The sequence below is a fragment of the Artibeus jamaicensis genome, unplaced genomic scaffold, assembly GCF_021234435.1.
Source record: "Artibeus jamaicensis isolate MK-2021 breed Jamaican fruit bat unplaced genomic scaffold, CSHL_Jam_final contig_1832, whole genome shotgun sequence".
Taxonomy (NCBI): domain Eukaryota; kingdom Metazoa; phylum Chordata; class Mammalia; order Chiroptera; family Phyllostomidae; genus Artibeus; species Artibeus jamaicensis.
The window spans coordinates 4,563,464-4,588,345 of NW_026521362.1; the positions used below are offsets into that span (position 1 = coordinate 4,563,464).

Sequence of the window (24,882 nt, forward strand, 5' to 3'; positions counted from 1 at the left end):
GTTTTGATCTCCTTCTCCCATATAATTCCATGTAAGTCAAGGAAAGGGCAGACCCTAGTTTTCACGAAGGCTACAATGCAAAACAATCGCCAGCCATTGGGAAGCAAGATAGAGTCATCCTAATCCACCCCCCAAAATCAACCTCACCATCAGTACCTGCAAAGCCACAGGGAAGCTTTCTAATCCAGCTCAGGTGTGGCACCGCTAGTATTTCACAACTGCACCTTACATCCATGCAGTCTAAACCCATAGGCATCAGCTATCGAAAATGTCCTGATTTTGTGACTAACCACTTCCACTTCATCATTCAGCAGATGCGCAGTTATGAACCAATCACCCATAAGTTCAATAGCTGTCCCCCTAAACCAGTAACACCTGAGAAATCACAGGATGAAGCCTGACTGACAACCTGTCACCTACCACAGTTTGTTTCAGTGGGTCATTTCCAGGTTCCTGTGTAACAGGAAGTAACTGAAAGGGTTTGTAACTGGAGTTCGGAAACAGGTGTTCTCATCTCACTAGTCAGCCAGGAGGGACGAGGTACTGCTGACCTACTCATGCTCTTGGAACTCCAGTTTCATCAGCAACAAATTAAGAGAATGAGCGAACAGGTATGAAAGGTAAAAGGAATTAACTTTTCTTCATAGGCTTCTAATACAGTTTTTCTTTTTGACAAGCATGAGTTAACTTCTGAAGTAGAAAAATAAAGAATGGCTTGAAATAAATGGTCTTTAACAACCACACCTGATATAATGATGTGAAAATTCACCTAGGATCTCTGTAACTCCCTAAATGCAGCTTTGACCCTAAACTGATGGGAAACAGTCAAGACCCCAAAGCCAAACAGTGAAGCACCAGGCCTGTACTTGAGGCCGAAGTAAGAGCAAGGGGCATTTTCTGTCTATACATATGTATATCTAAGAGCAAGGAAGGCGCTCCATCACTGCTATGCGGCTGAGGGTGTTTATTTGTGATCGCCCAAGTAACTTAACATTTCCAGCTTTTTTAACCTCACACTACCATCTCCTGCTATTAAACGTGCCTCAGTGTCCCCAGAGTTCTTGAATTAATGTCCTAATAAGAACTCATTCCACTTACTACCGCACGAAAATAAATTCTCGGGGATGCACCTCACACCACCTAAAACCCAACAGGAAAGCCTCTCTTTCTGAGGTGCCTGTGGCCCATTCAAACCAGAGTGAAACAGCTTCTCCTCCCATGTTAGTTCAACTGAGGAGGCCCACGAGCAGCTCAGGTCATCTTTGTATTTATGCACCAGTCCAGGAAAGGACAGAGGATCACTGCTGGGATACTCTCACTATAGCAAGCAATTTTGGGATTTTATGTCTTTAAAATAACCTGCTCCCTAGAATTAGCCAAACAACTCTGTTTTCAGTTCACCGTGGGTGGGTGAAGACAGAGCTGCATTGCAATATATGCAGTGAAGTTTATACCAATACAGACTCCAATACCAATATAGACTCCTTCACACCTACATCAGGCACCTTTCCCTCTTATCACAAGCAAAGCACACCAACAGGCAGAGGATGGGGAAGGGATAAAGAAAGAGGAAACCACTGCTTCCAGGCTTCCACCCACCTTCTTCTCCCTTCGGTCTTCTCTTCCTTCTCCCCTGCCTCCCACACACGTCATTTAACTATTCTTCCTTTCAGTCGACACACTTTCAATGAAGCACCTATTTTGTTTCAGTAACTAAGCAAGGTATTGAAGATATACACACAGGTAACTCATTTCTGGTGGGGGAGACATTGCTACACTTACAAAACAAAGAGCGAGACTAATGCAACCATATGCAAGTATGAAAAAGTTGACGAATGATATTAAATTCAGTTGACTTTCCTAAACTGAATCAGGACAGAGCATTTTATATTAACCCTCCACATTTGCCTCCAATTCTTAAGTAATTTAAGGATTTTAGTGTTAACTACATTTTGTAGAGGAGGAAAAAATAGATCATTAAGTGGCAAAAATCTTTACTTTTAAATCTTATAACTTTGCAAACACACACAAAAGTTGCAAGTGTACCGTACTGCTCACCAACATATCCCACCACCATCCCTTTTTCTTGTTTTCTTTTGATAAAATATTTTAGAGCAAACCCATCATATCATTTCACCCTTACATCAGTATACATTTCTTTAAAAATAAGAACAGATTGTTATATAGTCACAATGCCAAGCCAACAAAGTCAAAAATAATTACTTAGAATTACCTAGTAATTCCTTTGGACTCACACATCAAATATCCACAATTTTCTCAAAAAGCCTTTTCATAGTTTGTGCAGATTAGGATCCAAAGGAGATCCACACAAACACTTATTTACGCCCCCCCCCCATCTCTGGTTGTTGCAGAGGCTGAGATGTAATTCCCATTATCGGTCACTCATTCCCCCTCCCAGTCTATGGCAACCATTAAATCTACTATCTCTCTCTGTGAATTTTTCTATTCTGGACATTTCATATAAATAGGCTCATAAAAGCAAATGTATTTTGAGCATCCCTCAGGTTATGTAACAGAGAAACATAGGTTAGGCACCAAATATATGGGTCGTGTGTGTTGTGTGTGTCATATGTGTCACACACATGAACATGGTCTGTATAAGATAAACATTCAGTCAAAGAAGCACCAATACATAATATCTGCCATATAAGTTAATATATAAGGCATGCTTTGAGCTAATGGATTTTATCTTTTCCCTCAGAAACATACATAGTGGAAATTACATTCATGTGGGTGACACACCAGTAAGTTACCTGTGACTGTGAGTCCAGTCTTCTGCTGGCCACAGTCCTAACAATGACAAAGGACAGCTTGCCACAGTGGTGATGAGGGTACACGAGGCCTAGACTCCCTGGCTTCTCTCCTCCTCAGGAGAGAATGCCAGAATGCAAATCAGAGAACTCGAGATAACCTCTATTTTTTCCTACTTTTGTATATCATGCACACACTTGAGTACTTGGTGAAGAAGGGCGCAGAAAGTACGGTTAAGGGAGTAGACCCTGGAATGCGCACATTCTCTAGAATATGACCGACCGTCTATGCCTCATTATCACTAAATGACCTTCAGCAATAATCAACTTCTAGTCTCGGTTTTCCCCGTATGACAAATGGAAATACTATTAAATATCCTCTTGGTATGCTTTGAAGATTAAACACAATGCTCTTAGAAAGAAAATCTGCTTACTAAATGCTGGCTACTGGCAATAATAATTATTATTATTTCACTATAACTAACAAATCACCCACAGCACCTCAGAAGTGATGAAGCCACTTCAGCTCTCGGCCTGACTTAAAGTGACTGCCAGAAAGGAACAGATGAAGTAGCTAAATTCTCCATGTCCTGGCAGAGTAACATGTAAGGCAATCATAACCTTAACTTTGAAGAGCTGAAAATCAACCAAATACTCAGTTTAACTAATTTGCTCCTCCAGGAGCGTCAGGCTGCCCTCCACTCCTCATCCACCCAGTGGAGCTACTCCTGGTCCGACAGAAGAGCCCAGCTGTTAGAAATCTCCCATCGTCAGGAGTCTTCCCCTTCCGGCATATTAGAGACACACAAAAATGAATAATTCATTAAAGCCAGAAAGGAACAGGGCAGACTGAGCTGGCCCTGAATATTCTGCCCCTGGGAGGAAGGAAGGAGGGCTCAGCCCCCCCTCGCAGCTCTGACTTATGGCCCCGGAGGCCGGCTCCCTGCGCCCTCCCGTAACCTGTGCTACGGCAGAATCTGTCACCCCTCTGGACTTCCCTCACTTGTGTGATTGCCTTTCCTTCATGTTGATTATCCCTACTATATTTTTTCACTGTCATAAAATCATTTTTCCTCCCAATAATAGGCTTAAATAACACTTATTAAAAATTAAGTCTCAAGAAAGGAGATTGTAAGTGTTGGTAAAACTGTATTCCTTTCAATCAGGGTCACATGAGCAGTATGCTTCCCCTTAAGTTTCTATCCATTTTGGGTGCTCTAATACAGCATGGAAAAGCGAGCAGGATTTTTACCACCATTTCCTCACTGTTCAAGTTTAGGGCTTTAGGTCAAACAACGCACAACGCATGCTTCAGAAACGCTGGCCACAGCGTTCATGGACTTCTCAGGAAGCATGGCAAACCTCTCAGGAAAACCCTCTCTCCTCCCCTGACACGTTGTATTCCCACAACAGAGCCCCAAGGGAGCTCCATCAGGAAGAATTACGACACTCCCCCAAATTTTCAGGGTGGCATGAAGGAGGTACACAAACACCCTGAAACTCAAAATGAAAGAGTGAATAATATATATCTTATACACAGCCGACTCTTTACCTTCAGAGACTGACTCTTCTAAGTTTTAAAATGACTAGCCTGTACCTGGTCTTGGCATAAAGTTCTCCCCAAATCACTAGCAATGAAATGGAACACTACATAACATTTCAAAGAAGACGGTAGAGACGTATAAACTGACAAATGTACCGAGACACAGAAGACTGTGGGTAGGTATTTATATACTTGTTTGTTTGCTTGTTTTTTAAAGATTTTACTTATTTACTTAGAGAGAAGAGAAGGTAGGAAGAAAGAAAGAGAGAGAAACATCAATTGGTCACCTCTCGCACACGCCCCATCCGGGACCTGGCCCACAATCCAGGCATGGGCCCTGACCAGCATTTGAACATGAGACCCCCGTGTCTTGCGGGACAATGCCCCAACTGGGCAAGACAGCGAGGGCTACTTCTTTGTTTTTAAATAACAAAAACTGAAAGGAAACGTCAAAGTCTTACCAGTGGAACTCTTAGGTGTACAATTAAAAGACTACCAAGAAAATGAAGAATTCCACTTTTTATTTTATATCCCTCTGAAGAGTCTGAATTTGTCATGAGATCATAAAATAAAAAGAATTTCTAAAAACTGAAGTAATTTTTTAATAGCCTAAACAATGTCCCTTCATCAACAATTCACCTTCTTATGTGTCCACACATCAATACACATGAATGGGACACCAACCAGAGGACATGCACTGTTCAGGCAGCACAGCCTGCTATGTAAGGTAAACAGGAAAACAGCCCATCTGAATTTGGTTTGCCCACCTGACCGGATCTCCCAGACGGCTAATACAAAAAGTTTGAAAATAAAGGAGAGAATCAAAACCACACAAGAATAAAAGAAGTCATTTTCTAACTTTTGTTTTGAGCCCAAGAAACAGAAAGGCAGAGTCAGGAAACAGAATCCACACATCTCCTGACAAAAAAGTCTAATATATTTAGGCCGGAAGCCTCTTCTTTCACTATTTCTTCAAAAAGCATCATTGTTTCTTACCTGATCACAAATCAGTTCCCACTTTTTCTCATTGTCATACTGCCTCAGTAACCTGGCTTTGTCGGGGGGTAGGTTCATAGCATTCTGGAAAAAAAAAAAGAGAAAGAAATGAAGAGTTACATCACATTCCACAACAAACTGCACATGGCTAACTCTTGGCAGACCAAAGACTATTACTGTGCTTCTTTTATGGCTTCTTTTCAATTTCTAGCATCTCATTAAAGAGAAACATACTGAAGAAGTCATTTAAACATCAAATCAGCTTAATAGGAGAAGGGCGGAGACTCTGAAGTCCTGTGCCAGGACATCGAGGTAGTCTGTTTTGAACTACAGACTTGCATGTAATAGTGGGCTGTCACTCTTCTCCACAAAAGGTCAGGAATTGTTGAGAAGGTAGTTATTGCCCCAACTTCGTTTTAAGGCACTGCAGCCCACCAGACACAGACAACATCAAAAGAAACTCAATGACCAAAATCGCTGATAGAAAATGTCAACTTTCACTCACTCTGAGAGACACCTATGAGTAAAAGAAAGGTTGTTGTTGTTGTTTTAATGAAAACATTACAACTGGTTTTTCCCATCTCTGTAAGACGACAGCATGTGCTAACACTATGCTGGATATATGTTAGCATTAACAACTGCTATTCTTAGTTTAGCCAGATTAGTTTATGAAGTTGAACTTGCAGTGAGAAACTGACCATGAGCTAAAAGAAATGTCTAGACATCAGTTCTCATACAGCCCCCTCCTGTGTCCATACAGCACACCTCCTGCAGTGTTGGCCATGGATTTTCTCCAGTACATTCACATATTACTAGTCTAATGTCCCAAATAACCAATCATACACATTTTTAAGATACTTGGCTTGGGTTTCAGGTGAGATCTTTAGCTACAGAACATGGCAGAGTGAGAGAGTCCCAGAAAGAAGTCACATCTGTTCCCTTGGCCACCCTAAATTTCCCAAGTTCTAAACTACTGGTAGAGTCTCACATCCATTCACCGCCCTGTCTATCCCCTCGTCTCAACACCCTAGATCAGCGATTTTTGACCTTTTTCATCTCACGGCCCAAAGAAACTGATTACTAAAATTCTGTCACATACCAAAAAACACTTTTTGCCAACTTGACAAAAACTATAGGTGTGATGTTGATTCATGCACACCAGATGGGTACTGTTGTTTTGGTTGCTGTCACTTTTTTATTTGACAAGCATGGGTCTCCAGCCTGTTGCTGTCTCTGGGCCACACTGGAAGAAGGGCTGTATTGGGCCACACATTAATTAAATACATTGCGACACGCAATCACAAAAAAAAATCTCATAATGTTTTAAGTTAATTGACGATTTTGTGCGGGGCCACACTCGCAGCCATAGTGGGCTGCATGCAGCCCGCAGCCCACAGGTTGGAAGCCCTGAAAGGGGAAGAGAGGTCGGTGCCCCTTACTGAACAGTTAGGTATTACGTATTTGAAACATTCTTGTGGCACACCAGTTGAAAATCACTGCTGTAGATCATACCTATCCTGCAATACACAATACAGCACCTTGCCTGCACCAATATTCGAGTAGACAAATAGGCTCTGAGCTTTTAATGCTCAAGCTCCTCGCTTTCTCCAGAGTGAGAAAACAACTCCCCTTGCCACAGTACTGTCACATGTCATCCAGTGAGACAAATTTATTAGAGGAAAGGGTCAGTGAGTTATTCTGACTTAATAGAGGCAGAGAATTAACCTTTAATGATTTTGACAGATGTACCACAAGCATTTTCCCTTAAACACAATGTAGCATCCAGATTGAAATGCCTGAGTAGGCGGTAGATATACACCACTTACTAATTTGAATCTAACCCATTTAACTGTCTTCGGAATATTAAAATATTAAATTACCCCCCAAGCTGACAACATAATTAGAAGAGCTTTGGCCTCCAGGGTTTTCAATGGTACTGCCCAGGCTTCGCCATAGCAATACTAAAATGGGGAAAATATTGTCTTGTGGCCCATCTCCATAGCATAGCTACTTGAACCAGAATAAAAAATATCTACTTGTGTTTATTATTTTAATCTTACAATGTTTTTTAAAAAGCACTCCTGAAATAAAGTAAACGAGAATTCCATGAGTTTCTTTCTGAGAGAGCCAATGTTATTGGCTATTAAATGACCAGTCCATCATTGTTTATTTGCACCCTAGAGATGAATTACTTCCTCTTAAAATGATTTTGACCTCATGTGAGTGCTCCTGGGTATCATTACACATCAAATAAGAACAATAAGTTTACAAGGTAAGTTAAATGACTTTTTCTCACAGTCCTCATTAATCTCGTGTGCTATAAAGGGGATAAGAAAAAGAATGCCTGAACTATAAGGCCCCAAACACGGTATGAGGTACTTTGCATACATGATCTCATGAAACCTTCACGACAAGCCCAAAACAAGGACAAATACAATTTTCTGCATTTTATACATGGGGAAACAGACCTGGGAGAACTTGGTTAACTTGCTCAAGATCAGACAGTTTTACAGGAGCAAAAACAGGATCTCTTTCTGCCGAGGAAGGGTTTTCAGGATCATGTATAAAGGACACATGGACAAAACCAAAAGGGGGCAAGATTAAGGGGTGGGGGAGTGGGATGGCTGGGGTTGGGAGGAGTAGTGTGGGGGGGGATGGAGACCACTGTACTTGAACAGCAATTTAAAAAATGTGAAAAAATTAACAAACAACACAGAAACAGACTCACAGACAAAGGACAGACCAACAACTGTCAGAGGAGCAGGGGTTAGGGGACTAGGTGAAAAAAGTAAATGGATTAGGAAAAATAAAAATAAAAATAAAACAAAAAACCTCACACAAACAAAAAAGAAAATCGGATCTCAACTTAGTCTCTTGGATTCCCGACAACAAACATTGACAAGGCCACCAAGCTTTTTTCTTTCTTTCTTTCCTTTTTTTTCGTGCAAGGCAAAAATAGCAAATAACTGGCTATCTGTTAGTACTCTATACTCACACAGAAGCAGTGTGCAAACCCTGCTATAGGAATTAGACAGATCCTGTGGTTACTGGAGAAAGCCAAGATTCTCCTTTCTAGATCTACCTTTACTTTAATGAAAGTCTTTCATTCAACAAATATTTATGAAGTACCGCCCTCATACAAGCACTGTGCTACCCGGCACAGTGCAGAACCACACAGCTATGGTCTCTGTGGAGCATCATATTATCCGGGGAGATAGAAGTTTTGACAAAAATTATCAGAAGGCAACTCTAGATTGGACAATGTGGAAGATCTCTCGTAACAAGATGAGTCCTAAAAATGAGAAGTAAGCCAGGTGAGGCGTGGACAACAGCACTCTGGGCAAAGAAAATAGAAAAAACACGCTAAGATGAAAACAGCTTGGCACTTCAAAGAGCTGAAGGAGAGTAAGCAGAGCTGGAGAGAAAGTGAAAGCGAAGGAATGAATGGGGAAAACAGAAAGCTGGAAAGGTAGGTCAAGGCTGTGCCATGCCCAGCCATATAGACCAGAACAAATCCTTTTTATTTCATCTAAAGTGCAATGGAAAAAATATATACATAAATAAACAAAACACTGAATTAAAACATTTTTAAAAAGTGCAATGGGAAGCCACTGAAGACTGTAACCATGAGAGGACACAACCAAGTAATGTTTTACAAAATTACCGTAGATGCCACGTAGAGACCTGATTCGAAACAGCAAAAGTAGAAGGAGGAAGGCCAGGGTAGTACTTCAAATGAAGAATGATGGCTTAGACAAGGCTGATGGCACATCAAATTAAGTAGGGAAGATGGATGTCAGAAGATTAAGTGAAACTGACTGGTTAGACTTAAGAGCTGAGGAAGGATGTCAAGAATTAACACCTTGCTTTTTTCTACCTTGAGTTACTAGGTAAATGGTGATCCATTTAGTGAGAGTGACGTAACAGCAAAAGAAGGCACAGATCCAGAGCAGGTGGTGAAGAATAACATTTACAAATGGTCCAGTTTAAGTCTGAGATAGCTGTGAGACAGCTAAGAGAACAGTCAAGCGTAGATACACAATTCCAGAGGTTGAAAGAAAGGAGCATGTCCTTCTGAATGAGAAGTCTTAAGAAGTCTATTGGCATGATGACTAGTTATTGTTGGGAGAAATAGAAGGATTGCTCAACATCAGTGTACACCAAAACTAACACTGCATTTGGTAATCATTCATCTAAAATAACCCCTCTACCGTCAACCCTCTGAACTGTTCAGGAATACACTGCACAGCTTAATAATTCTACAGGGACCTCGGGGAAGCAGCTCTATTTAAAACTCAGACACTCCACAGAGGCCTGGCTAAAGTTCAGGGATGTTGTGATTAGTGGGTAATAACTGCCCTTAAACTTTTTTAGAGTGAACTCATTCCTTTAATGCTGCACAGGACGGGTCTCTGAAGTATAAGCTAAATGTTTGTGCAGGTAATTCATAAGATTCCAAACTATTTTCTGAAGAAAACATTGGCTGTACCTCTAGTCCCTTGAAGTATAAAAAGAAACTGCTTACCCCAGCCAGGAAGCTCAATCAGTGAGAGCTCATCCTCATACACCAAGCTTACGGGTTCAATCCCCAATCAGAGCACATATAAGAATCAATCAAGGAATGCACACATAAGTGGAACAACAAATCAATGTTTCTATCTCTAACTCCTTCCTCTTTCTCTCTAAAGAAATCAATTCAAAAATTAATATTTAAAAAATAATAAATAAATAGCTCTTCTATTTGGCTGAAAAGGTAAGTCAGCGTCCAAGTTTTCTAATAGTGACAACTCCACCTCACCCTCACTTTGTGATATCTGTAACACAGGGCTCTATTTTCCTTCCTTTCGCCCATCAATCTGTCCAACACCTACTGGGATTTGACCATGTAGCAGAATATCTGAAGGCACAGGAGGGAATTTAATCATGAAGTAGCTGCATTCAAGTACATGCCAAAAGTCCATTGAAGACATGCTATTTGAGTTGAGAAGTCTGTGAATGTTAATTATCTACGTCTAGATTGTACAAGTTCCTAGCTAAAATAAACCTGACCACCTAAGGGTATGCTCTCTATAAGCAACATCCCTTACTTCCTTTCAACTTGGCAAACTTTTAAGAATCAACTCAAATGTCCCTGATCATTACAATTTCCCCCCAACTACCCCAATGGCACCGTATATGTCGCCATTATAGAAACTCGCACACTGTACCCTAACAATCTGTTTACCTATCCAAATTCCCCACTCCACTAAGTACTTCGAGGGCAACTTCTTTGTTAATCTGCAATGTCTGGCAGAGCATGTGGCAAAGAGGAGGTACTATGCAAGTCGCTTGAAAAGCAAGCTTGTCATACTCTGCAGCCTAAAAATAACTTCATTGATTTAGCATTTATGTTTCAGGGATTAACAAAATCTATACACTCAGAGTATCTGTTTCTTAGAAAACTTTAGTCAGTGATAATGTCTATTACTCACTAGTAATTATCTCCCTCCCAAACACAAGTTCGTAAGAGAAAAATCTTCAAATTCAATTCTAGCAAAATCTCTCTCAAGAAAGATGATGTTATGGTCTTCTTCCATAAATAATAAATAATGGAAACTGAATTTTGGTTTTTTTTTTTGGTTGCCAGTAAATTCAAATTGGTATCAATTATAACAATTAATTTACCTAAAGTGATTGTTACCTTTATAGTCATATTCTGGTTTGTTCTTAACTATACAATTTTACGTTGTTTTGAAATGTGATTTCCATCTCAGGAGCTTTGAAAATAAAAGGTAAAATATAATGAAATATCCAAGTTTCTGGGTATTTCATAGAGAAATTAACTATAATTAAAAGATCCTATTACGGTCAATACAGATTAATTACCATATATAACACAGAGCCAAATGAAGGTACCTAAGTCATATAGAACCAAATAAACTCATGTCCTAGGAATAGTTTTACAGTAACAGCTCTTGTCCTAGGTCCATGGGAATAATGGAAACTTGTGAAACCTCCTTCTTTTGTCCTGATATGCTGAAGGCTCATGTTGAGAAACCCACAGTGATATGCAGAAGACACATAGCAGAGCAAGCGAATCGTACCCAAACACCTTATGCAATTAGCTCCTTTGTTCTTGTAATCTCTAAACGAAAACTTCCAAGTATTAAGTCGCCAGATTCAATAACAGAAACTCTCCTGTTACATAACCACCTGCACAAAAAGGAGGAGGGACATACACTTCAATAGCAATTTTGCTTGTGGAAGCAGGGAAAAGTTCGTCACAGGAGAAATACTCAATCTTTTAGTTCCTGAATTATAAAAGAGCCATTCCTTTTTTTTTAGTGTGTGGAGAAATATATAAAATTTGCCCTTTTAACCATGTTTAAGTGTACACTTTGTTAACTATATTCATAGTGTTGTATAACATATCTCTAGAATGCTTTTAATCTTGCCAAACTGAAACTCTACCCAAACAGTTCCGCATTTCTCCCTCCTGGGAGCCATGACTCTTTGCTACCAAAAAAACAAAGAAAGGAAAGTGATGGTTGCAACTGGATGCTTGGGCAGCACAGAAAGGAATGGGATCTAACGAGGGAGATGGGACAGGGACTTACTGGTTGGGCTTTGGAGCTGTACGGGCTGGATTCCAAACCTGATCTAACAATTACTATTAGTGCGCTTGGGCCACACAACTTGAATCAAAAGCAAAATGAAAAAAACAAACAGTTCAGAGTTGAAGATATATTTTAAAATTGAAGTTCAGAATCAAAACTAAGTGTCAAAAGGAAGATGTAGCATTCACTGACAGTCTGATAGGTCTCAGGCACTTAGGCTCTCTGCACATATTATCCAATTGATTCCACTTTAAATCCTGACAAGTAGGTATCACCTTCTCCACTTAACAGAGAAGAAAACTGAAAGACAAGGAGGTACAAGACTCTTCCATGCATGAGATAGGTGGCAAAGCCAGGACTTAAAAAGAGAGGTCTGCGTGATCGTGCTCTTTCCATGACACTTAGGCTGCAGTGCTTCTAAAATATGACCCATCTGAGCAAAGCAATCCCACGATTCAACTTGAATAACCCAACACATAGTCATTAGTATGCAACATTAAAGTGAAAATGCATGTATTATTTAATTTATTCATGTTTTAAGACAAAAATAATGGCATTTTTATAGTAATCTTCAATATCTTCAAAAATATGAACTACAGCCCCAAAATCAGATACTGGAATGTCATATCTATAAATAGCCAGATACTCTTTCAATTCAGCAAACAGTCAATAACCCCAATTTTAAAAAAGTGAAGGCGGAAATACAAACATGAGGTTAACTTAGACTTCAGTGAATCAAAAGGAGAGAAGTACACCAACACAAAACAGAACCTGTTCCATAACAATCAAATCTCAGAGAAGCAGCCAAGGAAATGTCTGGAAAGAGCAAGCTTCTAGGGTCCTCAGTCGCAATAGGCAAAGGGTTTCTCCTCTGTTTATTCTTCCCACGCTGCCATTTTTCCCTTATACCATTACTGGGACATCAGGTCGAGTCACTTGGTTCTGAATAAATGTGCCAATTCCCCCATGAGTTCACTTTAAAATGGCAATATCTGAGGGCAGCAGGAAAGTAGCTGCAAATTCAACACGTGATCCACCCCTCTGTCCAACTAACCTCAAAGCCATTTCCTTCCATGATCTACATTCTTGTTCCAAGCAACTACCTGACACCCTACATTTTAATATCCTCCTAATCTGGAAGATGCCACTAAAATATATTCAGCTTTTTTCCTGGCACAGGACTCAGGCAGAGAGCCAAACAGTTCCCCAAACTGAATCATCAGTCAGTCACCTTTCATTGTCACTGTCATTGTCATTTAATCATCGAAGGTATTAATCATTCACTGTAGCCAGTAAAGCCCACAGCAGGAGAAATCTGCCTTCTCCCTTATCGAGTTACATCTTTAAAATAAAATCTGACTGGAAAGCTGTCCTTTCTGTGGAACCTGTGAGAAGGAGACATACCTCAAATCTCCCATTCACAACTTTAGCTACAGCCTGTTCTCTTGGAAGGCTTTCTTTAAGGAATGAACGAAAGACACACGACCCTTCCGCACCTTTTCAGTAATCAGAAGGCACAGAGCTGGAAGAGAAGCTTTTGATATTTCAGTCCTATTCTTTTATAAGTGACCAAATGGTCTCAAAAACTGCAGGCAATGTCCACATTCTTATGATGGGCTGTTATTCAAGGTGGAACAAAAAATGCAGGCCAGACTCTTTCTCCATTACCATGAAAGAAGGCCCAGTCACATGTGTATGTGCACGTGTATGTATACATATGTATACTTGGGGAAATCAAATCAGATAACACATGCATAGTAATTAACACAAAGTCCTCGCCCACTAAGCACTCAGCACATGTTAGTCACTCTTGTTATCCTCACTGTAAGGAATATGTGGATTACTATTACCCACTTTTCATTTAGGATGCCTCCATCATTTCCTGACCAGATAAGTGTTCTTAACCTCTAGAAACTTATACATATACATTTATTTTTAACCAATAACACAAACTAAATAAGAAACTTCCCAAAGTCTCATGTAAACTATCTACTGTTTTAAGTTAGTCATATTTGGCCGCCCTTTGCAAATGGTCATAAACAAGTGTGATTTCATATCTATATATTTATGTTTACATGATATGTTTATGCTTGCATTGTTTCCATTGCATTGCAAGACCAGATTACCATCAACATGCAACGCTAGGTGGGACAGGCCATCATAACCACAGAACAGAAGGTCACAGAGGTAGGAGCCTCCGTCAGATTCCCCACTTTCAACCACTCCCCTCATCGCTATCTTAAGCGATTCAATATCCAACAGATGCCAAAACCACACAGCCCTCTTCTGGTCATCATGCCAACTCCTAAAATACAGATTCTTATCATACCCAAACACAAAGGGAATAAGGAAAAGAAACACTCATTCAATTTATTCCAGCTCTCATGCCTGATTGTCATGAGAGGCAAGATGTCTGATTCCTTGACCTGTTCTGGAATTCAAACAATTCTTTACCGAAGGCCTGCCGACTGCTGTGCCGTGCCTCCCTGCACACCGCTGTACACTTCAATGGGGTGCCACACATAAGGCCACTCTAGGTGCTAGAAAAGTGCTTTGTAGGCAACTACTGGACTCTGTAACAACGAATCCATAGCTCCTCGTTTGTAAATAGCTGCAGCTTCAAGTGCAGACTTGTTGTCATAGGCAGAATAATTATAGCCCTGAAGATGTCCTTATCCTGATCCCAAGAACCTGTGAATATGTTTCCTTCCACATTAAGAAGTGATTATTATAGACATGATTAAGACTGTTGAGATTGGGAAAAGGAAAAAGGACTCATAGACAACAGTGAGGTGACTGTTGAGGGGAGATAGGGTATAAAGGGACTAAATGGTAATGAAAAAATATAATAGAGATTTTTTAAAAACTAAAATAATTTAGAATTTTTTAAACAATTAAAAAAAGAATATTGAGATTAGGAGATTATCCTAGTCTACCTGGGTGGGACCAATGTGATCACAGTTGCCCTTCAAAGTGGAAGAAGCGGCATTTTTTAAATGGAAAATACGTGTTGGTGAGAATAAAGAGAAATCGAATCCCGCATATACAGACGGTAGGAACGTAAAATGGTGCAGCCACTATGGAAAACAGTCTTCAAATAGTTAAATACAGAATCAACACTTGACCCGCCCAATTCGACTCACAGGTAGAGATCCCCCAAAAGAATCAAAAACAGACTCACACAGACACCTGTACACCGATGTTCACAGCAATATTATTTACAATAGTCAAAAGCTGGGAACAACCCAAATGTCTATTAAGAGATGAATGAACAAACAAAATGTGGTATATGTGTGCAACAGAATGTTATTCAATCACAAAAAGAAACGAAGTTCTGATGCATAATACAACATGGACGAACCTTGAAACATGTTAAGGAACAGAAGCCAGTCACAAAGTAATACTTTGTGTTTTATGATTTTACTCGTACGAAATATCTAGAATAGGCAAAATCATACAGACCACAAAATAAATAAATAAAAGCAGAGTAGAAGCTGCCAGTGGCTGAGGGGAGTGGGCAGTGGGGCTCACTGATTAACAGATACGGGTTTCTAGCTGGGTGATGAATTTTGGAGCTGGGTCATGACGGCAGTTGTACGACACTGCGAATTTACTTCATGCCATTCAACTGCACACTTCAAATGGTAAACTTCATAAAATTATGACTATTTTACCATAATAAAAAACAGTTTAAAAGAAAGTGAGCAGAGGCTGAAGAGAGTCAGAGGGAAGAAGGCAGAGTAATACCATGTGAGAAGGACTACAGCAGCTTCTAGAAGCTGAGAAGGCAACAGGATGGAGCCCCTCCGAGGTCTCTTAGAAATGCGGCCCTGCTGAGACCTTGGTTTTCTCCCAGGAAGATCGGAGTCAGACTCCTACCCTGCAAAACTGTAAGACAGCTAAGTAGACTGGTGTTAAGCCCCTAAGTTCATGGTAATTTGTTACAGAAGCAATAGAAAACTAATACCCTGCCAATATTTGGCTACCCCCCATGGCTTCCTTCTTCCTATAATACCAAAGTCCAAGATTTTCATATCCCTACTCACTGCCAATGAGCAGAGTCATGGTTTCCATTTTATACGCTGCAGATTCAAACTGATCAAAGCCAGCAGTTAAGTTAATTTAGTAGGAAGTGGAAAATCTTGGGAGACTAGATAATATCCTAAAGTGGAATTACTTAAAAAAAAATCTAAAACTAAAACCACCAGCTCAGCCCTGGCTGGTGTAGCTCAGTGAGCTGAGTGCTGCCCTATAAACTGAAAGGTCACTGGTTCGACTGATTCCCAGTCAGGGCACATGCCTGGGAACCAGGCAAATCCCCAGTTGTGAGCCAGATCCCCAGTTGGTGCTGTGTAGGAGGAAACCCATCAATTTACTATCTCTGGGACATTAATATTTCTCTCCCTCCAAAAAAACCCAAAAACACCAGCTCATAAGAACACGTTACGAAATAAAACTATCTCATCCACAGAACACAATGACACTGGCACAATTCAGGCTTCATCGCATGTTCATCGGTCTTGGTGGACTCTGTTTTAAGAGCTCCAGGCTTCTCTACAGACAAGCCCAGCCAAGACGGCAGGGAAACTGCGGGATGAGGGTGAGGGTGAGGGTTGGGGTACGGCTTGCACAGCAGGCCTTCTCCTGAGAGGTGACAAGTCTTCAATGCCCCACTCCTGGTTTTCTCCCCCACTAGTCTGCTACTTGCTTTTTGGTCCTTACTCCTCCATAGCTGCAGAAAAGACGGCTGAGTAAACTTTTGTGTGTACGAGAACAATATCCTCAGATTAAAAACTCCACTTGAAGTACACTTAATTATGTATTAATTTTGAAAGCTATTTTTAAAAAATGGAAGAGAACATAAAATCCGGATAACCAATTTTAAGAACTTAGTAACTAATTCAAATAATTCATGTGCAAAAAAGGACCCTGTATTTTATTGTTTGAATGTTCTTATTTACTATTAAAATATCTTCCTGATTTTAAAGTTAAAAAAAAGCACTACTTCAATGCCACTGGTATTTTCATGGTCACTACCAACCACAGACAAGTTAGTTCAATCACGATGTCAAAGGGAATATTTTTATATTAATTTTTTAAGCACTTAACTCTTAAAAGGTCATAAAAACTGAAGAATTTCGCAAATTACAAACAAAATGATTCAACAATTTCAAAATCTTTTAGCACAGATCTAGACATTCCTTTCTCAGTTTATCTTTTGGACTGTTGGCTAAACATGCATTGTGACCAGTGGAGGGAACCACTGGTCACATCCTATTTTACCAACGTACCTTTCGGTCCCAACAACACTGCAAGTCCCTGGAGGAAGGTCACCCTTAGGGCCCCAGCCCCTCGCCAGGAGCCTAACACCCAGGCGGAGTGTAATAACTGTGTGCTGGTTCTGCTCGGCCACCTAAGTTACACTGTAATGAGTTAAAGAACACCCTCCCCCAGATCTTTTATCTTCTTTTAAACACATAAATAATTAGAGCCACAAGAGAAGTCTCATATTTAGCCATCATCTATTTGTGAATCAAACACTAATATAAACACTACTAACAGTGTCTGTGTCTTATAGGACTGACATCGATAGGAAAGGTCTAGAATCTACTTTCCCCTCTCGTCCTCTAGTTTCACCTACCCCGCCCCTCCCTACAGCCCCCACCCATCCTTCTCCTTCACCCAAATCTACGCCTCTACCACCTAAGTCCTATCTGCCATGTACTATGCTTAGAGTTGCCTTTGCTATGTGTTATCTCCGACAGCATTCGTTTGGGGCACCAAACACGACCACGTGTAGGCTTTTCCTCCAATGAGAAGGAAGCTCTCTGAACATGGATAAACACACAACGCATGTTTAATAAGCATTCACGACTCACGTAAAAACTTCCATAATACCAGCAAAATCAAAACCTTCTTTATGTTTGGTACATGGTAATTTAGATTGTATATATGTAATGCAAAAACAATTATGACATTAAATAATGAAGTACATATTAAACAGGTGTACTATGTCAATAGATTACAAACCTGAACCCTTAAACACCTCGGCAAGAGGTAGCTTCTATTTGAGGTGTAGGTTTTCAATCTTTGTTTTTTCTATCTAGGAGAGTATTACAGTTCGTGTAAAATAAAATCCGTGTCATTTGAATTATTCCTGGTTTTACATTCTCACACTACAGTGATGTACTCTAGGCACAAAGTGCTACCTAAGAACATGATCTGGTCTCAGTCTGAAATGAGGAAGAATGTCCACACTTGCACTGTGTGCATCAAACAAAGCAACAAGAACAAAACACCTTTCAGGGAAGCAAATACCTACATTTAGAGACAACAGATTTCTGGGAAGCAGTCCCCAAGGGTGTGTACTACTCAATTTTAAGTGCTACACTCCTCTGTGTGCAAGAAAAAGGAACAAGAAAGCACACATGCAAGCAGGGGAGAGATGAAAAGGGGCAGGTGGGACGGAACTGGACTGTACTGATTCCCTGTGCTTCGCAGCTGGGTAAACCACAACAGTCGGCCTGGGGGACGGGACCTTGGCTGCTGAATTCAGAACATCCACTCAATATGTTCTGAATGTAAACACTTTTCTGTTTTCTACAAAGTAGTGTTATGCTTTTCCAGGAGAGCTATAAGGATTTGGGGAAATGCCAAGGTATTGCAGCAGCCATTTAATCTCCACATTCTTACATTCTATAACAACTCTACTCTCCTCACTTGAGAGATAAACCATACCCAACACTCACAAACCAATTTATCCTACTGCAAACCCAATCGCAAGTTCAAGTCCTAAAAACCTCTGGGATAACGTGATACAATTTATCCAGTAACCTCTACCCAGAGTGTGCCGACTTGAAGTGTGCCTCTGATTTGGATCTGTCTTCTCTCAGAGAGAAATTCAACTCCAAGTATAAATAAAATGTGACCAGTGGCTTTCTCAAAAACATCTTGACGTTGATGAATCATTTTGTTCTTAATGTCAGTTATTTCCTCAGTTTTTTAAAATCTTTAAGGAGTTAAGCTTTAAGAAAAAGGACAGGTCAAGAGAATTTCCAATTTGTGATTTAAAAAACTACCTAGCACTTACTCTACTTCCTAAATGAATCTCTAATACCTTCTTTGTAAAGTTATGAGGAGTCTTTCTGGGGGGATTTTATTTATTTGTTTTTAGAGAGAGGTGAAGGGAGGGAGAGAAATAGTGATGTGAGAGAGAAACATAAGTAGGTTGCCTCTCGTACCTGCTCCAACCAAGGACCGAACCCACAACCCCAGGCATGTGCCTTGACTGTAAACCAAACTGGTGACCTTTCACTTTGCAGGGCGATGCCCTACTAACTGAGCCACACCAGCCAGGGCATAAAACCTGATCCTGAAATAGTCCTCCACACACTTTCAGATCACAGGGGTCGGTTGGCTTAGTGCTCCTGCAAGATTCCATCCTAGTCAGCTGGCCCACTGACAACTAGGTCCATTCATTCCCCCTTCTTCTCATCTGTACATATATTTATAAATGATAAACACATTATATTCTGTTATTCCGCATGTTTGGGCAATAGAGACACAACTTAATAGGGAGGTGCCACACATATCATGCATGATTTTAAAATGAATAGGATTTATCAAAATGCATTAACACGAAATGCCATATTATCACAACTTAATCATTCTTTAATGACTCTGATGAACTCTAGAATTTTACAATGTCTCCTGGCCATCCCTATAAATAACAATGGTAAGCCTCTTGGTTGGAATCCCTGAGGCCTGGGTTCAAATTTCAGTTACGAGCAGTTCATTTTGGCAAGAAACTAAATTTCTGAGACTTGGTGTCTTCATCTGAAAGTGAGGACAAAAGAATATCCCCATTGGCGTCACCATGAAACATGCATTTCATCTCTCACGGCAGGAGACTCATGGACAGCAGTGTGGCGTCTACAGAAGAGCCTGCGGCTGGGGATGAAGATCAGTGTGCAGACAGCTACTAAAACTACTTGCTGTGGGTTCACTTGCAAGACGCCTAACTTCTTCTGATTTCGGTTTCCTCGCCTGTAAAAGGAGGGCCCTGTCTCCTACAGGATAGATCTAGCTGGAGGAGCCTAATAGTAGAGGCTTTAAACAGCAGGGTTATTATAAAAATTAGAAATTAAATGAACGCATGTAAAGTGTCTCATGGAGCTCGGTGCCTGATAGTCAGGGTGCAATAAACTTCAGCTTTTGAGTGCCAGAATTCAACACAACCAAACTCAGGAAAGAGGAGGGGTGAAGACAGGAGCCTCTGAACTGCTTTAACAACGCCTCTGAGCACTTCTCAAATATACACACAGGGAAGGACCTCTGGTGCTATGACTATGATGCACGTTTAGCCAACAGTCCAAAAGATACACTGAGAAAGGAATATCTAGATCTGCGGTGCCTGAACCGAGTGCTAAGGTACCCACCACACCACAACGAACTCACTAGGAAACCATAGAAGTGTTTTAAATTTTTGAAGGAAGCAACGAAACTCAAAGTCTACTGACACCACACAAACTGCCACCCCAAGCTGGTTCACAGTTTTAACGCTGCACTGCACTATGTGCCTGTCCATGACGGCCTGCCTTTGCAAAGCTGATTTTTTTAGCAGCTGCTGTGATAAAAAGCAAGTAACAGGAAATAAAAATTCAACAAGAAATGAGGGTGACAATAACAAATCTGAATTCAAGTTCTGAGAAGTTGTGCAGTACTCAGTACATACACACGTCACATTATGTACGTAACTGTGATTTTTTAAAAAGAATACACTGAAAGTATTTTTTCTTTCAATTAATGTGTAATATTTTTTCAAACAGCCACTACATTATTAATACATAAATACCTCTTAAGCTGTTTGGTCATAAGTACTTCACAAATGAAACAGGTATTCCTTTCCATCTTGGGGCACCATGAAAAGATACAAAGACACTAAGGGCAAACTGTGAACAAGAAACGTGTGCAAACATCAGGTGTAGATGGTATCGACCCCTCCCCCCTGTAACACCCAATGTTTCTGCTTTCTGGAAGTATTCTAAAATTTAAAAAATTCTATAAAGAATTTTAACCTTTCATTCTAGGTCACATATAAGAAGCTATTACAAGAACTGCATGAGGGCGATTTGAAAAAAATATACACATATTTTCAACTAGATAAAATTTTATCGTAAAAAAGATATTTCTCTAGCGGTTCTATGTAAACAAAATGTCACATAATATGCAGCACTCTAGTCACCTAATAAACTTCGGCTGAGATAAATGTTTCTCATATGTAATTTCTAAAGAAATCTTTCAGACTAAACTAAACACTGTGCTTTAAAACTTAGTTCTTTGATAGAGTATTATTCTGAAATATCTGTTGTCCTTTAATAATTATTAATGGTACTCTTAAAGGTACTCCTATTTAGGTGATTATACGGCCATCCTAACTTAAAAGGCAATTATGTGCTGAGAAAATTAAGATATGACTATCTACTTGGAGCTAGGCAAGAATTAAAATTACCATACTGGGCTTCAGTTTTTAAGACTCATGAGCAGATACTCAAAGACGAGGCTGGGACCAGATGACCCCTAATATCCTTCTTCTAACCTTGCAGTCTTGTGACTCTGAAGTCACTAGGAGTAGACAGTGAGTCAGCACTTCTAGTGGCAAGGCCACTAATGAGTTAGTCAGGTTCTGCACTACTGTGTGTGTGGTAGGCAGTTAGACAGACATGCGCGGAACAAGGACAGTGGGCCGGGTACAGAAGGTCACTAGGGCGGAAAGCCCTGGGTGCCTAGCACTGGGTAAACAGAAAATAAGGACTTTGCCTCTAGGGTAACCTTTCCTCCCCCAGCTTATTGCTGGTCATTCAGGTTAGACCCCCTTAGAGAGGGAGCAAACAAGGGGGCCAGGAGAAGAGCCCTTAAGCATTAAGCCCCCAGGACAACGAGGTTCTGGCCCACATCAAATACTTCTGGGAATCAGCAGTGTTTCAGTTCCACACCCAGAAAAGCAGCAAAACCAGACAAGGGATGCCAGGACCAGCTGCACTCATGACCCCCTGCCATGGCACCAAACCAATCAGTGGAGACCATGACCCTAAAAGGTCATACCTGGAAAACTGATAAATATTTTCTACTGGGAACCTCCCCAGGACCTCCGGGTACATACCCTCAAGACAGAGGACACAATGCTGCTTGCTGTACGGAGAATCTGGAGCCGTTCCCACCCTCTTCCCCCAGATGCATTTTCCTTGTCTCTCCTTCTTCTAAGCAACAAGTGCCCTTCTTTTGCCTCAGTACATGTTTCCTGAGCCCATTTCTTCCACGGCTCACTTCTTCTACCTCTGTGACTTTCTAAATAAACACTCTCTTACAGGTTGAGCCTTGGTTCTGAATTCTTTCTTAACCAGAACTCAGATACCAAGGTTGCTGACCCGAGGTGTGGTCTGACGGAACCAGGCTAACACCTGGTGCCATTTCACAGACAACACACGTGTGTTAATAATTCATCATAATAAGCCAACTAATAATCTTGATTTAATTACTTTAAAAAAGAAAACATTATAAGAAAATCATTTCAAGATTTCCAAATTCTCATTTGTTCAAAGGTTTTGGCATATTTCATTTTAAAATAGCTACAATTGGATCTTTGCACTGATTCGACCAATTTTTTTTCTTATAACATTCCGACTTGCCCTGAAGCAAATTCCAATTGTTTTTCCTTCATACAAAAACACACTTCTTATATATAAATACTTTATTTTCTTTCTAAGAAACTCAGTAACTATATAGTTTTCATGCTGTCTCTTGTTTATTAAAAATGAAAGACACAAGGATTTTCTTTTTCTTTCTCTCTCAAAACCTCCTATGCTTCAGGGGGAAAAATAAAGAAATCTTCTGACATAATCAAATACAGAATGCCTGAAAGAAAAACACATTCATGTCTGACTTTCCATGACATCCAAGACAGAGGTACTACAAATAATTTAAGCTAAATATACAATATCCTCACTCAATTTCTGAGGAATTATACTTCAAATGTGATGGTATTTCAAGACAAAATTAATTCACTGGTTCCACCCTCGAATTTCCCCACACATCAGTGCTTCCTACAGTTAAGGCCTAAGGTGTAAGTGAAGACAACGGCATTTCTCTATGTAGAGTAACATGAGACATGCACATTCCCAGGCACCAGCCTGGCAGGGCTGACTCAAGACCTGTGGGATCTGAACCCATCAATCTACATGTCTTACAAATCTCTCAAAAAATCTTTATGTACATAATATTTGAGATCTACCAATTAAAAGGTACCATAGTACATAAGAGACCTACATTTAGGGAATAACCCAATTACTAGTTTATCACAATTTGGAGTATGAATATATATATACATTATATATATTTATAAATATTAAAAACCTAATGTGATAAACATTTTAGGGGAAATACACATTGGTCAAAGCTTTAATAAGTCTTTCTGTATGTGGGTAGGAGGAACCATGGGAAAGTATAAATGAGAAATGGACAAACTATTCCTTATTATGAAAAGTGTGTAAAATGGGTCACTTATCAAAAGCAAACTCAGTTGTAAGGGAATATCTTGGCTCTTATTTTCATTTTTTTCCTTCTACATTACAATACTTTCCCCAAATCTGTCTGATCTTCCCCAAATTTGTCCCATCCACTCATTCCTACCCATATTTCCCTCATGAAGCTTAGAATCTATGATCCTGGCATATAGTGCTCTGGATAATGTACTGAGCCTTCTTGTTCTGTCTTTCCAGGACAGTCATTCGACAAACCTCCAAACCTAGACAGACTTGGTTACCAAATCTGCTCATCCTGGTACGTAAGCAGCTGAGCACTGCTACAGAGTACCACCAACAGGACAACTGGTCTACCTCAGAGTGACAATTACCAATCTCAAACGTCCCTCAACACTACCCGGATAACCATCTTTATTTCTCCGATCAACTCACACTGCATACATACTACATCATCCATTTTTCCAGTCTCTTCTAACCTCCAACCTCCATCCCCTCTCCTCACTCCCTCTTGATGCTGGATTCGCCCCTTGTATCTCACAAAGGAAATGAACACCTTGACACCAGAACTGTCTCCACTTCCTGCTGTGAAACTTACAAACCTACCACACGTCTGCACCCTCCTCGTCCACTCTCCTCACAGTAAAATGAAAGAATCTCTTCCTATCTTTGGATACCATTCTCTCCTGTATTCTTTATTCATAGGGTGGTTGTGAAAACTAAATGTTACAACATAATCTGTTCGTAAATGTATGGTATATTTCAAAGTATTCACTAAGCCCTGGCTGGTGTGGCTCAGTGGATTAAGCACCAACCTATGAACCACAGGGTCACCAGTTCGATTCCCTAGTCAGGACACATGCCTGGGTTACAGGCCAGGTTCACAGTACAGGGCACATGAAAGGCAACCACACATTGATGTTTCTCTACCTCTCTTCCTGTCTGTCTAAAGATAAATAAATAAAGTCTTTTTAAAAAAATATTCACTAAATAGTAGCTGTTTTCATATTAAGCTTTCCATCATAGCTGTTTCCAAGTAGGCGCTCCAAGGATAAAACAATCAAACCCATATCTGAATAATCAGAGAAGCATGTACTTCAAACAAAAATTCTCACTGCTACTACGTCCCTGCAAACCTGAGATACAACCCAAAGATTCATCTCCACAAGAACTTACTTTATAGACTTGTATGAGAAACAAAGGGGTAAAAGTTAAGGTACTAAATATGTTCTTACCTTTGCTGATTTTAGAATGACTCAGGCTTACTTGTAAACCGTGGGGGCACCATGGTGGAAACTATTACTATATGTTCCTCTCCGTACTTGCACAGTGCACTCAATGGGCAGTTTCTCTTTCAGGAAACTATAACTGATGATATTTAAATGAACGAAAACATTCGGATCACATTCAAAGTGCATACTGTCCGCGTCCCTTGCTGC

The 24,882-nt window shown here is 40.2% G+C and overlaps 1 protein-coding gene across 5 annotated transcripts in view; it reads right to left on the bottom strand.

Moving 5' to 3' along the window:
- The window catches only part of FMNL2 (formin like 2), a 296,180-nt gene that overhangs the window by 121,166 nt on the left and 150,132 nt on the right, over window positions 1-24,882 (bottom strand). For all 5 annotated transcript variants that reach the window (XM_053671653.1, XM_053671637.1, XM_053671647.1 and 2 more), the window contains exon 2: window positions 5,311-5,394. In XM_053671653.1, the coding sequence (XP_053527628.1) occupies window positions 5,311-5,394 (84 nt within the window). The remainder of the gene's footprint in view (window positions 1-5,310; window positions 5,395-24,882) is intronic.